The 20,635-nt window shown below is 35.7% G+C and overlaps 1 protein-coding gene across 2 annotated transcripts in view; it reads left to right on the forward strand.

The window, feature by feature from the left end:
- Window positions 1-20,156, forward strand: part of TDRD9 (tudor domain containing 9) — a 61,057-nt gene extending 40,901 nt beyond the window's left edge. Inside the window, exons 21-36 of one of the 2 annotated variants that reach the window (XM_026048686.1) lie at window positions 2,555-2,671; window positions 3,313-3,420; window positions 4,230-4,330; window positions 5,067-5,240; window positions 6,675-6,783; window positions 8,350-8,562; window positions 10,229-10,318; window positions 11,812-12,072; window positions 12,493-12,642; window positions 13,912-13,982; window positions 14,295-14,404; window positions 14,632-14,728; window positions 15,426-15,564; window positions 16,158-16,267; window positions 18,250-18,322; window positions 19,530-20,156. In XM_026048686.1, coding sequence (XP_025904471.1) covers window positions 2,555-2,671; window positions 3,313-3,420; window positions 4,230-4,330; window positions 5,067-5,240; window positions 6,675-6,783; window positions 8,350-8,562; window positions 10,229-10,318; window positions 11,812-12,072; window positions 12,493-12,642; window positions 13,912-13,982; window positions 14,295-14,404; window positions 14,632-14,728; window positions 15,426-15,564; window positions 16,158-16,267; window positions 18,250-18,322; window positions 19,530-19,625 — 2,019 coding nt within the window. In that variant the 3' untranslated portion in view covers window positions 19,626-20,156. The remainder of the gene's footprint in view (window positions 1-2,554; window positions 2,672-3,312; window positions 3,421-4,229; window positions 4,331-5,066; window positions 5,241-6,674; window positions 6,784-8,349; window positions 8,563-10,228; window positions 10,319-11,811; window positions 12,073-12,492; window positions 12,643-13,911; window positions 13,983-14,294; window positions 14,405-14,631; window positions 14,729-15,425; window positions 15,565-16,157; window positions 16,268-18,249; window positions 18,323-19,529) is intronic. The other variant, XM_026048687.1, reaches the window with a different exon arrangement.
- The last annotated feature ends 479 nt before the right edge of the window (window positions 20,157-20,635 follow it).

A 20,635-nucleotide genomic window follows, 5' to 3' on the forward strand; every position in this document is an offset into this window, starting at 1 on the left:
AGATGATTGTATAAGCAGAAAGGCTTTGCCTTTTAAACAGATGCCAGGATTTTGGATGAACCTCCTGCTTGTGTGTGTGCGCATATTTTTTTCCTAAGAAATTTCCACCATTATTTCCACTATTARTTACTGATTATATAAGTTCCTCAAATTTGTACATTTTTTTTCCTCATTGTTACATTTGTTTGGAGAAATAGGTCAATTTAAAGCAAATGTAAGTATAGTTATACTGTAAGTATAGAAATGAAAAAAGTATTTTGTTACTAGGGTTCCTGCAGCAGTTAATGAAAACTGCATTGCAAAGTACTTCAAGCCAAATGTGATGTGTGGAGAAAGGAAGTAATTAACTCCTGAATAGCTGTGGCTGGCAGAGCATGCCTTTGCTGATCTATATTTTCTAGTAGCAAGGTTCCTAATTAAACAGTTACTTTATTCCCCAGAAAAATATTTCAGCATGATTCCAGCATGTCATTATACATTATACAGCATGAGCCCTGTAGAAACTGGGTTCAAAAATGCAGAAGAGAGGGAAGGCAGATATTACATGAAAAGGAATGTGCAATATAAATGTATAAACTTCCTAAAAAGAGCCTTTAGCATGTGATAATTAAGAAGTAGATAAATTGAAGATTGCACAGAACCTGTTTTATGTGCATGAAGTGTAATGGTTTTAACTGTGGAACTGTGTATCCTTTCTTTAAGAAGAGTTTTGCTTGCCTCACTGCTCAACAGTGACTTGTGTTCACTGAATGAATTGCAACTCCTTGATATATTCTGTGGTGGTGGTGGTGTTTTTTAGAGGGTATGTGCTAGCTTGTTGGTTTAGTGGTTTTCATTCRGTGCCTGGACTTTGGCCTCACAACAACCTACATTATCCAGGTTTGCTCTGAATCTTGTTTTTTCTTGGGGATTTACCAATATACTACCAGGATGCTTCAGAACATGATCATTTTTTATCTTTTTTGTTCCCTTCTATAATGAAGTGGTGATTAAAATCTCCCTTTAACATATGAACAGGCATAGAGATCAAGACCAAAAGGAACATAAGTACTTTTCCTGTAGTTCACGTTTTATTTTCTATGCAACTGAAAATGTGTAGTCCTTTTTTTCTGGCATCAACCATTTAAAATTTAAGATTATAGGGTTGAAAAATTTACATCCAAGTGATCACCCTGATGACTTTAAATCAAATGGCTTGCTTAGTGTCACCTAAGAACTTAGATGCAAGAATAAAATCCAGTAGTGCAAGGTGCCCTTCAAGTGTCATTACAGGAAATAGTGCCATGTTATTCATGTAAACTGAAAAGAAGGTCTTGAAATGGAATATGCTTAACCTTTCTCTGTTAGCTTTTGAACAACCAGAACTGTCTCTAATTGAAGTTGCTTTAGTACAGTCTTGGACATTTTGAAATTRGAAGAACTACTGAACAGATGAGAAAAAACTATATACAAAGGAGGAAAGTATTGTAAAGAAATTGTATCTTGGAAAAAAAGTTACTGTCAGGGAAAGTTAAGTGTTTCAAAAGATAAATGTTGTATCATTCATTACATAGAGTACATATAATTATGATACCAAGGAGAAAAGATGATAAAAGAGCAAATCATGTAAAGCTAAAGGATTGGTCTTACATTGTCCTAGCTGGTAGATGATGTTTTTTGGCCAACTTTAGATACTTTGAGAAGAGATTGTGTGACTTAATAGCTCAGAAATTTAGAGTGGACTATAATAGTAACATCTCTTATGAATACTTTTTCTTTAAGACTTAAAAAAAAAATTTGCTTTTTCACATACTAACTTTATGGACCCTTGCATGAACATGGGTTTGAAGATTTGACAGGTCTAAGGCAGCCACCTTGACTGGTTTCTTGTCTCGGTAGTTGTCATATGTAGAAAATAACAGGGCTTTTAGTATTTTAAAACTGCTTACAGTGGAATAGAATATGTGGAATAGAGCAGTGGAACAGTTTRGAGAACAGGATTGTGTGTATGTTTTGTAGATTTTTTACTCCAAAATCAACTGGGCTAAAAAAGGCATTAACTGAGAACCAGTGGCCACCTAGGGCTATGGAAGCTACTTGGAAACTATCAGTATTTAAAGCTTAATAGAGTATATTCTCAAACTCATTTTAAGTGCCTAAAGTTGACTGCTAAATTTACTGTCCACTGTGTGGTTGTGGACATCGAGTTTGATGTTAGCCTGTTTCTACACTTTAAAATATGTAAATATAATTGTTTTATGGTGAATCAGTAAAGAGCCGTGTCAAAGGTAATTTCAGTTCTACCTTTTTCTGATTTTTTTTGTTAATTCAGTATCACATATGCACAACAGTGCTTTACAACTGCAGAATTCTATGTTAAATACAAAGAAAACCACTTGAGTTACACAGCTGAAAAAAGACCTCTTCTGTGAAGAAACATTTATCAATATATTAGATGAAATAGGCACAAGCCCCTAAAAATGAAAAGGGAACCTGATTCTGTAGACTTTTATTTAGATTTTATTTGCATTTGTAGACGGATYGTATCTGTTGAAACTGTAATTTGTAATTTCAGGTGGCAGAGTTATTCGAAGAGTTAAAACAGCGAGTCAGTGTATTTAACATGCATATTACTACTCAACCCTCTCCYATGGATCAGGAGTATGTGTACAAACAACGCTTCATTTTGCAGGTAATTCTTTAACTCACTTTTCAGGGGAGAAAAATTATTTAACGAGTTTATAACTTCTTACGTTCTAGTATTAATGAATTACTGTTACCTCCTGTTTTCAATATTCCCCATAGATTTTGATTTTAAAAGGTACTATTTCTTACTGTAACTTATTGTTGAATTTCCAAAGTAAATTCACTTCCTATTTGGACTGAGCAGTGTTTTTAGGATCTGAATCATTAAATATTGTAAGACAGAATGTGAAAACTGTTCAAGTCTCATGTTTCATATAGCTRTTTTGTTTGAATTAGTTAAAAATTGAGACTCCTTTGAGCTTGAGACTCCTGAACTCCTTGAGACAAAGTGCTAAAGCCCAAGTTAGTGTTTATAGATTCATAGCCCTTGTCTTTGTACAGAAACATGAAAATGTTGCAGAATTGTTGCAGAAGATCAACTCTTACAAAAGTGTGTTTTTAAGAGTAGGATTAGTGTGAGTTAACCTTTAGTGGGAAATTACCYTCTTTCCTGGAAAGAGGGAAAACTCGCATACATGTGAAGACATGTATGTGATGAAGTGTAATATCACTTGCTATTGTAAGTATATTTCTTTTTGAGAAACTGGATATAACATGCTATATTTCACAAAATATTTTTTACTTCAGGTTGTAATAGCTGGTGCTTTCTATCCGAACTATTTCACTTTTGGAGTATGTGATCAAGAAATTGCTGTGAAAGAGCTTGATGGCAGAGATCCAAAAACCACTATAATGGTATGTTGACATTATTAACCTAAATAACTTTATTAAGTTATCAGTGTCCTTCAACATGGAATGCTGAGCCAGAGAACAGTTGCTTCTCTGGACCTACCAGTTGTGCTGTGCTGCTTGTGCTACAGCCCAGGATGTTGTTAGCTGCCAGGAYGTGCTCTTGCCTTACAGTTACTTTACTGTCCACCATGAGCCCCCAGGTCTTTGCAGCAGAGAAGTTACCAAGTCAAACCCCACTATATAGGCTATTAAATTTCATGAGACTTGTTACACCATTCCTATAGCCTATGCACGTCCTTCTAAGTTACAGCTCTATTCTCTATSAGGTTCTCCCACCAATTAGTCATCATCCATAAACTCCATGAGGGAGTGTTCTGTCTTCTCCTTAAGATCTCTAATAAACATTTTTAGGCAGCATAGGTGCTAGGGCAGGGTCCTGTAGCACCTCACCTGTAGCCAGGCTTGAGCCCAATGGTCAAACCAGGTCTACGTGCAACTTGGAGCATTCCCATCCCAACTTGGATACAATGATACTGTGGGGGACTGGAAAAGGGTAGTGTGAATTTTTTAGGTACTGGAGTGAGGCTGACTAGTCTGTATTTCCCTGGCTCACCCTTTCCCTTTTTAAACCTAGGTATAGTGTGTATGGTACTAGGTCCTAGTGTATGCAGCCTACTTGACCCCTTGGACTTTATGGGTTGAATTTTCTCAAGAAATCCCCGCTTTCATCCTGAAGGAAGAATCTAATATTTTAATTTCACTAATGCAATAAAATTAGCTATATCTAAATTTTAATTTATTTTTCTTAACAGTTGAGGAATATTCCTCCCTATGGATTTCTATACCATAAACAGTTGCAGTCACTTTTCAGACAATGTGGGCAGGTAAAATCTATTGCATATGATGGTCCAAAGTAAGTACAAAATATTTTGGGTGTTACACTTTTTTCATGCTCTCAGTTATGAGCCCAGTAATCAGCTTATTTCTTGGTCACTGTTGTGTTAGCGAACATGAATTTATTTCTTACGATTTAATCTGCTTGAAAATGGTAATTTATTTTTAATRTATTGGCCAGAATAAGAGAGGTAGCCTTGAGGCATAATACGCGAAGCAGAGTAACCCAGTAGCATTAGATAAATGAGCTCAGTGAGAGGCTGCTTTCTGTTTTCTCCCTTTTGGTTGTGTAATAGTGGCCCTTAAAACTGCAGCTGATCTGTCTGTACATGTTTCTAATATACAGCAAATCCTGCTCATTTGTACCAAATCAAGTGGCTTTGCACAAAATATATGTGACTGGCTGCTTTAGCAGAYTTGCTGGCTGACTCTGGGCTACAACTGTCTAAAGCTGGAAAGCAACATAAAGCCTTTTTATATGCCTCTTCCAACCTGAGTACCTTTCTTATGTATTTATGCCACCTTATTTCTACTCTTACTAGATTTATTCAGCTATGTTGTGAGAATGCTAGAGAAAATTCTTAACTGTAATTAAAAATGTTTTAAGGCATTTAAGTAGGCAAGGCCTGTTAGGTAGATACTCAGAGTTCCCTAGGTTGTTGAGATAAAGACGAGGAGAAGAAATGATGGTGATTTGGGTTTTGTTTCTTCCTCAAGGAACTTTGCAACTTCATTTTGTGGGCTTTTTGAAACAGGGCTTTTGTGGAGTTCTCTCGTAATCCAATGGACACCTTTAAGACTCTTCCTGCAGTGTATATGTCGCTTAAAATGGCCCAGTTGAAAATTCCTCTTGACCTTAATGTTTGTAATCCAAATGAGATTGAGAACCAGGTGGAAGGTGGGGGAGCCGCAAGAGTGAAGTACACAAGGTAACTGTTCTCCKTGGGGACGTGGGTTTGGCTGCAGTCTGGAGTTGAAATAAGGTTTATAGGATTAAGCATTTCCTGGAATTGTTACCAGGGTGGAACCTCTGYGTGAGCAGAACATTTTTGCTGGATCTTCAGGAAAACTAGTAAAGTCATTATTTGAACCCTTTAAAGGCTGTGGAGAAAGGTGCCATGTAGCAAGAAACTTGATTCAGATGCATATCCTGGAAATACCATAAAATACTAGAAATACCATAATTGTCTTAAGTATTTTCTATGGTTACAGGTGTTTCCTTAGAGGGAGCTGAGCGTACGCTGCCTGCATTTAAGTTGCAATCTCATTTCCTTAGAGACATGTGGAATTGTGATATATGTTACAACAATATGCAGTGATTTCCGTTCATGCTAGGGACAATGTAGGAACAAAAGAGAAAAGCAGTGGCATTCAGGGACAATAAAAAGGGATGTTTGGAAATAGTGATCAAGGAGGGCAATATAGCAAGTCCATCTGGTTAGACAATGCCTGTCTTTGCTAGAAATGTCTGACTTGAGGGTTTTGTTGTCTGGAAAATATGCTGTGATTTTCTGCTTTTAGTCATAAATGTAACTGCTGAAACTGTCTTCTGTCTCATTCATGATCAGTTAATAGCCAATTTTAATATTTTAAAGCAGGAAATTGAAAATCATAAGGCAAGACTGAACTGTAAAGGTTAAAGTAATTGTGAATACATCACTTCCATTTGATTACATTTGTTTTTAATAAAGCACGTGTACCAGTTCTAGTCTGCCCCCAAACTGTACAGAAAATCTATACRAAAAATAATTCGTAAAGGATTCAAGAAAGTAGTCACCCAGGCTGCAGGGCTAAACCTGTGTTATCTAGTCTTTGTTAAGTAAAAATATGATATTCAAGAAGAGGAYATGCTGCATTTATTTTTCTGCTGCTGTGTGTTCAGTTTATTTTCAGAAAATAATCTTAAGCATTCCAAAAACTGAAACTTATAGTATAGCCTTGATTTTGGTTGCTTAATAAATTAATAGAATAATTACTCCTCAGTGTAAATATGCCTGTGTTCAGCCACCATGGGCATGCTCATTTCTCCGTAGTATATTGGTTTTGTATAGCCATTTTCCAGTTTAATTAGCGTTATTTCTTTTAAGACAAAGGCCATTAAGTACCTAAATGAATATCAAGGCTATGTTTTTTTCCTTTCAAAATATGCATGGCATAATTCTTCTCAGTAAGTTGATTTTTTTTTCCACTGCACACCCTTCTGTACTAAAGGCATATGAGAAGCAGGTAGAGAGCAAAATATGAACTCTGCATCAGCAATTTAGAATTTTTCTTTGTTAATACGCAGGGATTACATGSGAATAACTGAATGCAGTTAAGAAAATACAGTGCACATGTATTTATTTATTTCATTAATTTTTCAGAGTAAATGTGGACTATCAGAAGCAGACAGTAGAGCCCGTGGCAATATTTGGTATTTCAGAGATGTCAAAGATGATCCCCAGTCGTCTTCTATCCATCAACGTAACAGAGGTAGGAGCACTCTATACCTAGCTGTATTTGCACAGATGAGTATTCGGCAAGTGCCAACAATGGATATTAATAATTCACTTAGCACAGAGATATTCAGAAAACATCTGAAGAATGTTCTTAGTCTAATTCTTAATATTTTTGTGCTAAACACTCCTGACGGTGTATATGTTAGTATACACTGCATACGTTTCTTGCCTAAGTTTCTGAAATTTGTTTGCACTTTTAAAACCGCTAAAAAATTATGTTAGGTTCTTTGGCAGAAAATATTACTTGGAAATAGGGTTATATGTCAAGAGACTAATGACAGTGATCAAAATATTTGTGTATACTGTAGAAATCAATATAAGTACATATTTGGGCCGTTTACCTAGCAATTATAAATGGCAGTTTTCTTTTGAAGCTGCAGATGGGAGAAATTAGATGAATTCACTGTATTGCATRCTCATTTAGTAAAAACTATTGCATGTGTTAAAGGTGGTACCTGGGGATGAAAAAATATGATGTCTTAGTGATATAAAACACAGCAGCTGTGATAGGAAGCCTCCCATTCTGAGGAGATGTAAAATCAAGCAGCAGTTTGCATCTTTTGCAGTGCAGGAAATTCAAACTGAAGCATCGTTTGCATTTCATATCTATTTTAATACTTGATTTGCGCAGAACTTGGAATTTGTATTCCACTACCTCTTGCAGTAGTAAACACAACTCTGACTTGTACTTAAGTAACGTAAAATCTGTCTTTCTGGGTTAATGTCAAATGTATGTTTTGGGTTTCTCCAGTTCATTGGCTGTTGAACAGTTTTGACACCTTTGTGTGACAAAATAATCCAACTCTTTTACAGTGGTGGGAAAGCTGGAGGCAGGTGTTGGCAGGAGAACAGACAGAGTAGGTCAGTCAAATACTGAGTTAATAGAAGAAATGAAGCAGCAACTTTAGCAGTGTTTCAAGTGACTCTGTGTTATCAGGAAGGCCAGAGAAAGGGGGCCTGAAGAAATGATTGAAAGGAAGGCTCTATTAATTGTAGTTTTGGTTTTCTATACGGGGAGAAAAATAATACACATTTTAAGTCATACCAGCTCTTGACAGTAGTGGCATGTTTTGCAAGTGCAGAAAGAATGTTTTCTTCAGTTTATCCAGTTATTATAGGAAAAATGCTGATGGATTTGACAACCATTACGGTATGATCATCCCTGGTCAGTCATAGTGCCAATTTGCTGCTAATTGTAGCTGGGTGTTAAGCCTGGTTGCTTTTACTAGYTAAAAGGGCTTGTTGTGTCTGTATGTGCCCATGTAATGAATGACATACCTCATACCTTATTTTTATTGAGTTGATTTTCTTGTTTTTTAAAGTAGTTGTCTTTTAATGCATTAAAACYCTATTATTTGATAAAGAGCAACCTTCTAAGAGAGAAATGCTTCTCTGCATTTTTCTTGCAGTGTGAGAGCACTTCTGTATGCGTGTCAGAAGTAGGAATGTTTTCATGTATTTTGCTCAAAATAATTATATTTGAGGTATAAGAAAATAGTAAATGAARGAGTTCTGAAACTGTAATTTTTATGGCTTCTAGATTGTGGAAGTTGGACACTTCTGGGGTTACAGGATAGACGAAAAAAATATGACTGTGCTGCAAACTCTAACTACTGAAATTAACCACCAGAGCCTGATGGATTTGCCAGTGTCTCCACATCCAGAGTTGGTTTGCCTGGCCCCATTCCCTTGTTTGGATAATAAAGGCTACTACCGAGCTCGTATTCTGTATGTTTCTGGAGATTTTGCTGAGGTACAGTAATATGTTATGTCATTTTGAATCGGTGAGATGAAATTGGGTTAACAATCCTGTAGCTATGCATTTTAACAAACTACTGTTCTCATGACAACTGTAAACACTTCAAGGAAGAAATTTCAGGAATCCATAAAGCCAGAACTAAAATAAAACCTTAATAAAACATTGCCAGAATAGATTAATTAGTCTTTTTTCAAGACCACAGGAATAATTTTATGTTAAATTAAGAGCAGTTGTTGATACGGTAGGGAATGTACTAAAACAGAGGGAAGCAAAATAAAGATGAAAGCATCCAGGAATTTTGAAAACATGGTAAAGATTGCCTGGATAAGAATCCAATGCTGTATTTTTGGCAAGCTTACATAATTTTTATCATAAATACCTCAAGTTCTATCTTAAATCTAAGTTTCTTGCTGCCACTCCATTTGGAATCCTTCCTCTTATATTCAGCTRTTAGGTCCAATGTGTATTTATTTGTTGTTGTGGCAATGTTTCCCTCCACAGTCTGCCTAAACTTTCTTCTCTTCCCCTCAATTTCTTATGTAGCTTTTTATTCCYGGGCTTTGTTTTGCTAGTTGAAGCAAACTGCGCTTCTTGTCATCTGCTACCTCGCTGCTTCCCCCTTCTCTTGATCATCTCGGTCCTTCTCATCTGTTTAATGATAGTCCTAGTCCTGAGCTCGCTTGTCTGGAACATGGTTGACTAATTGACCAGCTCTTGCAGCTGTTCAACCTTTGAGCAATGGTAATAGGTCTGCTGTTCCAACACTGTATTTCTTCTGTACCATCAGAAGCATTTTCTGTGATRCATGCTGAGATGTATTTGCCCTTTGATAAGCTCGCTTATGTGAGCTGCCTCTTTTTACACTATGCTCAGCGAATACCCTATGAGTAATTCCTAGTTAATCGTACTGTAGAAGTAATCGTATACTACTGATAGCAAAAATTGTTGTAAAATCCGATAGATACAATAGAATCTATTTTCCCTATTTTTCAGTGTAATTTTTTTTAACATAGATAAGTTCTGCATCATCAGCTGATTTCATCAGTACGATTTTGTTCTTTGTGCCAAGGTCAATAATAGAAATTATTGCAGCAGTTTAAGATAGACCTTACTTTCCCAGGTCAATCCTGTTCTTAACATGTACATGCCCTGTCGCTCTTACTTGAGGCAAAGAAGGACCTTTGCACAGTTCTTTCTTCCTTTGAGTTTCTCAAATTCTTAATATATCACCACAAATTAGCAACTTGATATCTGTTTACAGTCATATAAAACTAGCAAAGAACTGCCAATCTCACCATTTTTCCCTTTGCATTTATATACACTCACCCAATCCATGGTAACTCTTTACTTAAGTWAAGCCAGTCATTGGGTGGTATCATTCAATGTTCAGAGATTATACAGATCTAATTGCAAGGGCAGAATTATGGCCTTTTAGTGAAGTTTTTTGTAGATCTAGCAAATTATTTACATAACTGATAGATGTTGTAGCCAAGGGATCAAATAATAGACATAATAAAATGTAACCTACTATTTTGGACATATCTTTTGCATATTATTCAGATTATGAATTTGCTTTACATGATAGGATTTTTTTGTACTGTTGTTGTTGAACTCGTTGTTTCCCTTGCCTGCTGAACATAGCTGCTCCCCTTTTCTCCAGGTTTTCTTTGTGGATTATGGCAATAGATCGAGAGTGCCTTTAAAAAATTTAAAAGCTATTCCAAGCCATCTTCGAGAGCTTCCTTTCCAGGTAAGGATGGTGCTTTTTGCCACTACTAAATATCCCAGTGTCCTATCTGGCAAATAGAAGCATAGTTCAAATCACAGTGCTTTTTCAGAATAATAATGAGCTGACTTGTGTTTTGCTTATTGGTGTACCTACAAATTAGTCCCTACTAAATATGCCATCTGTTTAATTGTACCTCTTGCTGCATGAAAATGTTTTACATAGAGTGCAGAGAAATGTTATCTTGCTTTTCATTTTTGGGGATATTTGCCTTAGCAAAAAAGCTTGAACTTGCAACCTGATGAGATGTTAAAAATATTGGAACTAGTCCTGGTCCTTTGGGAATAAGGTAGTGGTCTGTCTTCCATGTGTAATCAAAGGAGCACCAGAAAGAGCAAGAAATCACTCTGCCAACTACCCCTGCTTTTTGTTGCTTTCAGCCTTCTGYTGCTTTGCTCAGGAAAAACAGGCTGAGCGGTAGATGAGCTTTGTTTTATTCTAAAACTCCAAGCAAACAGCAGGTTMATTTATACAGCCCTAAGGGAAGCAGAATTGGTATCTAGTTTAAGCCATTACGCTCAGCTTAATTCTAGCTGTTCCCAGCAAGGTGAGCAGCAGTTTAGCATCTTTTTAYCTACATGGCCCAAGTCTTTGGTGGCAGTTTTCTTGTGTCTAGTCCATGTGCAGAGCATTTTTGCTCAGTCAAGGCCTCTACTCCCCTATACTATTATTTATAGGGGTAAATACCTAGGAGACAACTTGCTCCATTTACATGGAATGTAAATGGATTGGAAGAGGGAATCTTCTCTGTGAAAATTTGCGTTTGGTTTGTGGTGCTTGGCTATTTTTTGAAATAATAGATTCACTTTGATTCTTCCAGGAAGAACTCTCTTGAATGTTAAATGTTGATGTGTTAGCTCATCATAGTATGGTTCTATTCCATAGCTACTTTAAAAAAAAAAAAATTACCTTGAGCTTTATTTACAAATAAAAGAATGAGACTTATTTTAACTGAAATTGCAGTTGTCTGGGTGTTTCTGGATGTGTCTGGGTGTTTCTGGATGTGTCTGGGTGTTTCTGGATGTGTCTNTGTCTGGGTGTTTCTGGATGTGTCTGGGTGTTTCTGGATGTGTCTGGGTGTTTCTGGATGTGTCTACAGAGAACTGCAGTTTATAATGTTTTAACAGGGAGAAAATCTCTAGACTCATAAGACTTTAGTGTTGATGGTGAATTAATATGTCTGTGAAATGTTAGCTTTTGTGCACTGTTTGCTCAGGTTGCATGTCAACTATGAGCAATATTGAATKGACAGGCTGAGATGTAACACAGTAATGTATAGCCATGCAGTCAGTGACAGAAGAGTAATTACGCCAGTAGTATGAGGAATTAGTATAAGCCATTGCAATAATTATGAAGTAATTATTACAGTTACTAATTCAAATAATTTCTTGAGGAAAAGTAAAGYTTTTTGACAGCTTGGTACTGAAGCAAGCATTATTTTTATGTCTTTGCTCTAGGCTTTAGAGTTCAAGATGTGCAAGATGCGTCCATCTGCAAAATCCCTTGTGTGTGGGGAGCAGTGGAGTTACAGTGCTAGCCAGAGGTTCGCCTCACTAGTAAATGGCTATACCCTTCTAGTGAAGGTGTACTCCCTTGTCCATAGTGTTCTGCACGTGGATGTTTTCCGTTATTTGGGGAGCAAAGAGCTTGTGAATATTCGAGATGTGCTTATTGAAGAATGTTACGCTGAACAAGCAGAGGAATCATATGAATCCCAAGTATGTATTCAATAAACTTCTCTCTGATTCTGTTTCTGTGCTGATTTATTTCAAGCCTTACTTTTGAAGGCCTTATAGGGCTTGCCCTAAGTTCCAAGCTGCATATCCCAAGTCTGGGGACCATGCCAGGTTGGATTAGGCAAGAGTAATACTTGAATGATACTATATATTTTTAAGTGGGTGCATATTTCATATGGAGTTCTTAGCCGAAGGTATTACTTTTTTGAGATGCTTTGAGAGGTGTTTCCCAGGAGGTCATTGAATCACCAGAACTGTTTCACTATTTTATATAATCCAAAAGGTGGTAAGAACATTGTTTTATATTCATATGCAAGTGTGCATATTCTTTCTCTAAAACCTTATAAAGTTTTCAAAAACATAACTCTTCTATGGTTTAAACTCTCTTCCATTTTTATGTAGCAAAGCCATGATTTGCTCAAGGCATTACTTTCGGACCAAATGAAAAAAGAAGCGAAAAAACCTGTATCTTCAAGAGAAGAGGAAAAGCATGTCATTGAAATGCTGTTAAACAAGTTTTCTGTCAATAAATTTGATACACCGACCCATAAGGTAGCTTGAGGTGTTGTTTTCTATGCCCTTATGTGATGTTATGTGTTAGAATGGTAATCAAGACTGAAGGTACTTTGACTGATTCATGTTGATGTATTTCATGTTGGAGAACATTCTTTTGGTATATAGTCCTGTGACCATCGTTCACTAATCAGYCACACTTCTCAACAACGTCTTGAAGATACAGCTGGAGAGCCAACTGGGTCTACTCTTCTAGCATGTTTAGAAAAAAATTCTACACAGAAAGAGTAGTCAAGAATTGGAATAGGCTGCCCAAGGAAGTAATGAAGTCACCATCCCTGACAGTGTTCAACATTTAGTTAAGACATATAAGGACATGTTTTAGCAGGCATAGTGGTGATAGGCTTATTGTCAGACTTGATGATCTTGAAGGTCTTTKCCAAAGTAATGATTGCATGGCAGATTTTCCTGCCATTACAAAATGAAGATATAATATCTTCATTTCAGAATAAACTGAAGACGCTACTTTAAAAGATTGACTTCYTCATTTTATAAACTGCAATAATCTTGCAACAAAAAGCAGTATTATAATCTTACCTTTTTCCTTTAATGATCAATATGATCATTATTTTTACAGTATGACGTTTTTGGTTCTCCATCAGCTAGGTGGCACTGRAGAGGTGATCGGACCTGCAGTACTTGATAATAATGAGACAATGGATGTTTCTTTTACTGCAAGGTCAAGCTTCTAGAATTTGTTACTACATATGTATATTGAGACATCTACACATAGTCACTGCTAAGTAGTAGTATGAAGTATGAAAATACATTCTACTCTGTTTACAAGTTGAGCCCAGTACACATTATAACTCCTCTGCATTTCAAACCTCCCAACATTTCAGGCTTCAAGCAACTAATCATGCTTCATTTCCCATTAGAAATTCCCATCTTGTTCAAGTGCTTCCTTACATAAATTGAGCAATTTTCAAGATTAAAGAAAGCTTATGTAAATTAAAAAAAAAAAAAAAAGTTGTTGGATGCTTTGTACAGTCTAAGATGGTCTTTAAACCAGTGAGAAGTCTTTAATTTCAGCACCTGTAAAAATACACTTTTCTCTTTTGGTGCCTCCATTTCAAGTTTGCTTTCAATGCTAGAAAATGTTGCCTTTTGATCTGTTTGGTGGTGCTGTAGACATACAAGTCCATGAAAATAGATTTTGTTTACAAAACTTGCCATTGATAAAGGATTTTGATTAGGAGACATCTAGATGTTCGTTAACGTTTCATTTGTTCTCTCTTGTTTTGGAAGGTATCTCTTCATGGACCATTCAGTCCTTATGAGGTAAAATGCTTCAGTATGACTAGAATATCCCAATTCAGGTATGATGCAGTGTTTACTCTGAAGTCTGTAAATACTGTTAGCTGGGGTTGTTTCTTAATAAATTCTTTCTTTTCTTTACACTAGCTACAAAAAAGTAAGACGACCAGATTCATTTAATGTTTTACACAGATGTTCTTTATTAACCATAATACACAACTTTTAACTGGGTTTCAGATAATCAGCTATTATCCATTCAGGTGTCATTTTAAGTTCAAAAAGATGATTTTTTACAACATTGGTGTGTGTATTTTGTTTCTGTTTTTTTGTTTGTTTGTTTTAATGTGGAAAATGCTTGTTACTTCTTCCCCCAGATGTGCTTTCATACGAAAAGAAAGTATAAACTCTGTTGTTGTCAGAGATGCTCCAGAAGATTCGTTTCAGCAAATGCTGGTTGCTGCTTCTTTATCAGTAAATGCAACTGGTAATGATTGATGAAAATGCATTTGGAGGGTTTTTTTCTAAACTTGGTCTTTTGGGGTCTGTGTGGGTTTTTTGGTGGTTTTTTATTTTTCCTTTTCTGCTTCCTTTTGTTTTCTTCTCCAAAGGAATACTTAYTGAGTAAGTATGTCTCTATAATTCCATTTATTAAATCTTTTGATATCTTCTTTAGATATTGTTTAATGCTTTTGTTCTGTTTTGTGGTGACAGGATCCTCTCTGATTTTAGAGGAAACATCTTTGATGCCTCCTATTCCTGGTCTACCAGCACTCCTCAGTATGTTATTTGCACCTGCTATAGAACTCAGGTATTCATTCATTTTTCGAAATAATGGCTTATTTTTAATTCTTCTTAGGACCTTAGCAAATTGGTAACAGCCTCTTTTTGCTCTGTTTTTTTACAGTTTATCATGGGATTTTGGTTTGAGGGTGTCATGTGTGTGGATTTTTTGTTTGTTTTTGCTTATTTATTACTACCCATATAATTCTGTTTTTTAACGGTTTTAGTATAGTATGTTAAGATAAGTTGTTTCATATGCTTATGAATTGGCACAGAAGGCTTTGACCTCATGACAAGGTAATACAATTTCTAACAGCTCTACTTGAAGTCTATGAGGATGAATTGTAGAAATCGGCAGATTTCAAATACCCACAAGAAAGAAGGGGACTTKTATGTTTTTATAAAAGTTGGGGGTTTTATTTGGTTCACTGTTGTGTTTTGCTTARGTTCTCACAGAGGGGCTGACAATGTAAATTTAAAAGCTGTTCTTAAGTTCCATTTTGTATATGCTTTTTAAAAGTTTCATAACTGTGTGTTTTCATAGTAAATACGTTAAGATTGTTTCAACATATTTACAATAAGCGCAGTATAATTGGATGCACAGGTCTCAATTGTTTTAGCCTCCTTAAAAGTACTTTGGTATGGTTAAGACACCTTCATGTAAATCTGTCTTCATGTTAACTGAGCTTCACAAGAAAGGATTGTTTTCTTATTGTCTGGTATAGGGTTGATAAGAGTGGAAAGTATTTCACTGGTGTCCTGTGTGGTTTGGGCTGGAGTCATATTCATGGAATTCCGCTGCTTCCAGAAAATGATATGGAGCTGACATTCGATGTCCATTTTGGTATGGAAGACATAGCAGAGGTAAATCATGCGTACGAATTTTTACTGTAGTAGGAATTAAGTAGAAAGTAGTATATCAGAGATTGTTAACTTTGAGTTGTTAACTTTGAGTTGTATGTTTCTGTAGCATAACTACATTTTGATAACCTTGGACTTGTATCAGGAAAAAAAAAAGCCGAAAAACGCCTCCACCCCCGAAAAACTCCAAGCTGGGCTCATTACATTTTGTTGAACAAAATTAAATACAGAATATACAGATATACATTATACAATACTCAGCAAGCTTTTCAGAAAAGCATCCATTCTGCACTAATCAAATATCAGTGCTTTTTAATTATATTTTTAGGATTTTTCTATTCTTTACAAATCAGTCTAGTATTACTGCTTTGTAGTCTTCTATAAAATCAGATGTAAAATCAATATGAGAATATTGTCAAGAAGTTGTCTGCATAAACCTCCATTTCCAAAGCTTCAGATGCTTTTGCTTAAGTGACTAACAGTTGAAGGTTGGTTGTCTTGATGCCATAGCAGCTTTCTATACACATGAGAATAATCTAATGCAGATCTAAGTCTGGATTAGAGCATGTCGTGCATTTTGTCACATGTTTTTACAGATAAACATTCTAAGGACARCCATTAATCAGCTGGTCAGTGAATGTGCAGTGTGCCCGGAACAAAGCAGAATGGTGCGGCTCCAAGAAGATGCTCGACAGAAACTTTTAAGGTAATGGTGTTGTAGACAAGAGATCTTGCATTTCAGTCTCAGCAAAACCAAAATACATAATTAYTCAAAGCATAGCTCAGATCAGGCTTTGGGAAATTATAATATAGTTTCTTTAATGTTACGTTTCATTTACTTTGCTTGCTTACAAAGTAGTGCACACAGGAGCTTTAGATTTCTTGTGGCACTAGTTGTACAGGGAAGCCTGATTGTTTAATAGTCATAAAGCCTAGACAGTGGAACCTGTTCTACCAGGCACCAGTTTTTGCTACCATTTGAATTGTAGGTTCTGCCTTTCCTCCCTCAGCAAACCTGTTTAATAGAGGTGTTGACCACATTAGTAGCTGGAAGTCCAAAGTTAATGGATAAACTGAAGTAAGGCCTCTTTCCTCTTTTCCAATAGACCTGCCTGATTCTCACAACTGAGATGGTGGCTCTGAAGGAAGCTGATCATGGATCAGTGCAGCTAGTTTTAAGAGTTTTTTCAGCTTGCAATGCAAAAGAGGTGTTCCAGGAAGCCCACTCAGTGAAGTGGTCCTGTAACACTTCCTCCCATCCAGTGGCAGTTGAGCACATTGTGAAAAATCTTCCCTTGTTTATAAGCATAACAGGGCATTTTAGTGTTGCCTCTTATCATCAGATGACCCTTCTTACCCTTAATTGAGTCTGTGTCAAACAGACTTCATGAAGAGCTCTGACTTGGGCATGAGTTGGGAAGAGCTTTCTCTGATTGTATACAGCTACATGCCAAAGATTGGTAGTTGCTTACACTGAAARATGAAATGACAAGGACATAAACCATTGTCAGAAATCTTGGGGACACCTTGAATATGTTGGCTCACCAGCTGCTGTGTTGAATGTACAAAGGAACGAGTTTTATGGGAAGTGCTAATTTTGYGGGGGGTGAGAGGTTGTCTGCGTGTGCTGCTGTCAGCGAGGAGAGCCAGGCAGTCAGCTGTTCTTTTGTTGCTGGGTTCCTATTTTGTCACCAAATAAACAAAAGAAGAACATGTAACTCATTTTGAAATGTCATGCAGTGTTTACAAACTGCAAGTTCAGTGAATCGGAATCTAAAAGGCTTTTTTTTTTTTATTTTTTTAACACTAATTTCTTTTGATTAAATTTCTGTCGGCAAGGGGAAGGGAGGGACTTACAGCTAGGGTCCCCCATCTCCCCACACAGATACTTCAGATGATGCCTTTCTTATATTTATTCTGGATGTATTTCCCTTAAATCCCAAAGCTAGTCAGTTTTGATTCTTTTCATTTTATTTATTTATTTTTGGAAGAGACCATCTGGTTAGTGTCATGATGCATTTTTTCTGTGTGGAAAATCTTCTTTCATTTTAAAAATATTATTTCTGTTTGTACCTTAATGTCCTGAAAAAATCTTTTATTAATAAGGGTAAATGTATAAAATATTTAGCCTGAACAATCTTTCCAGCTTCTTTTCCCATTTTTTAAAGCTAATTGTATTTACAACATGTCACCACTACTTAAGACTAAAACGTATATATGAAAAACACATCTCGACAGAATTAATTAAAGTGTACGGTTGTACTTTGCATAGCTTGGGGAGATAACTGGGGCATACAGATGATTTGTAGCAACTGAATTGTCATATAAAACTGAATGCCCTAAAAATAACAGTATTGCTTATTCACTGGAATGTACATGCATAAATCTTGCAGAATAAATGATGGTTGCACGTTGCAGTACTTGTTCAATGCAGGAAATCATTATTTTCTTCAAAAATATCAGTTAGCTTTTACAGGGAAGCTAAGTGTATCTACTGACTTGCATTACAGGACAAAAGTAAAAATAGCTTAATGAGGAAACTTAGGATTTAGTCTGTGATAGGCACCTTGTAAGGACTTGAATATATCTAATATATTCATGAATATAATATATGTACAGATATTCCTTTGAATTTATAATTAATTAAATACACATGAATTCCTTAAAGACATTTCTTTGTAATTTCAGTTTAACCTGCAAATCAAAACCACGAGATGCCATTGTTCCCAAGTGGTATGACAGGTCATATGCCTGGAACCAGGTAAGGTAATTAATATACATTAAAAAATGAAAATGAATAATTAAGAATACCCTAGTATGTCTTAGTTAACTTTGGTTAATGATTAAGAAAATAATAATTAAGGGATATCTTTTTTGAGGTTGAAAGACTGGAAGCAGTGTAGAGTAGGATTTAAAACACTTGTGTATGGGTCAGTCTATTAAAATATCTTCTTTTTGCAGAGTCTRTTTGATTTTGCAATGCAAATATGTTGGCTTTTCAAACTGCTGCTTTTAGTTGAGAGACATTGTAGAGGAACCTTTCATTTGTTGTACATTAAATTTTGTATTGGTTCTTCAGTTAAACAGCCTTAGCACTAGAGCAAAGGAAAAGCATTAACTGATGCACTTTCCTTGTTTAGGGCTTTTCTGTATACAGAAACATACTGGCTTTTACTTTGGTTGCTGTGTGTTCAGATGCCTTTACCCTCTTAAGCCTACAGAAAATGTCTTGGTATATATAGAATCAGCGTGGTGGGGTCAGATAGCTATTTTCTTCATCTGGGAGCTTTTCCTGTAACTGAAAAGTGAGTTTTCCACTCTGCTRGAAGACTCTGCTACTTGTTTTCCTTTCTGAAAGGAATTCTGCATGCCACTAGATTTCYTGTGCAGTTATCGTGGCAAACAAGCGCATTTCTTGACTAGAAGAAGGTGAGAGATTGCAGAGGGCAGAAGTAAGATTCTCACCTATAAATGAGGAATTTAGGTCTGTTTTCTAAACTTTGGAAACAGTGAATGAGTACCAAGGGCATATATTTCTAATAGATATTGACAGAGGAGTAGTGTATCCATATATTACCTTAAGCTGAATTGTCGCTTTTTTCACATTTCATATTCAGTTATTCTTGGTGTTGCCAAGATAACTATTTATTTGGTTATATTTTTGTCTAATGTTTGGTAAAAGCAAGTTGATGAATAAATTATGTATAAGGGTTTACCATGTTGTATCCAAAGTTTGAAGAATCTCAGGGCATCTTATTCATGTTATAGTATAAAATAATGCTTCTAATACCTTAGAAGTTATTACCGAATAATATTGTGCCATAGACACATCATGAGCAAGAGCTCTGTTTGATTTGAAACAGTTAGAACTCCTTGAAAGCAATGTAATAAGTATTTTCATTAACTCTATTCTATATTAATGCATTTTTAAGAGTAAATTGTAACTTTGTGATTTTTGTCTTGATTAGGTGGATTCAAAACGTATTATTGACCAATCGGAAAGGCAGCATGAAGGAACAAATGATCTTTACCAGCTCCATAAGCTTGTTGTGTTGAATGTTTAAGTCTTATCTAGAAATATCTCAGACGAATGTGTTGACTTGTCTAAAACTTGGTTCTGTTTTCTGTATAGCATTGAAGGTTGACTCTATAATTATCCATAGAATTAGTGTAGTCATGCAATATATAGGGCAGAATGTTAAAGATATTTTTAAAAATTAAGGTATACTGACCTAGAACAGACAAGCTAATTCATAAAAACAACTYGCTTAAATGATAATTGGACCCTACTTTAAGTTTTTGCTGTGAAGTTGTGAATTGCAGGCAACATGAAAAACAAGTAGATTATGGCATAGTTTTTTATCTAAAAGTTCAAGAGCTAAAGTACAGTCTTTTTTCTTTGATAATTGCAAGATGTATTTTCTATTTGTTTTATTTTTATGGTATCAATATTTGAGAAAGTCACACAGCAAAGATTGCTTTGTATGCAAAAATGAGAGGTTAAGGGTAACTGGCAATCTAGGTTATCAAAAATGTAACTTTATATGCTGGATATAACTGGTTTTTATTCACTTTTGATGCAACAGAACATCATACATGATTCTTCTATATGGCAAAAGAATGCTTCTGAAAATGATTCACTGCATATTTGTTTCATGAGTTCTTTAGTCCTAAAGCTAAGGTCAGTGGTTTCAGAATAAAATACAGCAATGGAAGAAAATGAGTCTGTCTCTTCTGTTGTGCAGTCATGCTTCATAAAAGCTACATTTAGTTCTTAATGGTATGCAGTTGCATTCATGTATTTCATAAATAAGAAAGCAATTTGAGGGAATGTATTGATCTAGTCTCTCCTCGCTCAACTATTTGAAAGTGATATAATGTTTCTTTTTCTGTAGAGAAGACAGAATCAATAAGCAGGGTGGCAAATTTGGGGAAAATAAGGCAATATTTAAGCTAACAAAATGTAATTTTAAGTGGTACTTTAAGTTAAAGAAGGCAACCTTTTTTAGTAGACAATTTCATTGTTTGTTCCATTCTTTATGAGCCTTGCTTCCTCAGACCAATTTGGTAGTAC

Source organism: Nothoprocta perdicaria, unplaced genomic scaffold, assembly GCF_003342845.1.
Source record: "Nothoprocta perdicaria isolate Ctin4 unplaced genomic scaffold, notPer1 scaffold_56, whole genome shotgun sequence".
Taxonomy (NCBI): Eukaryota; Metazoa; Chordata; class Aves; order Tinamiformes; family Tinamidae; genus Nothoprocta; species Nothoprocta perdicaria.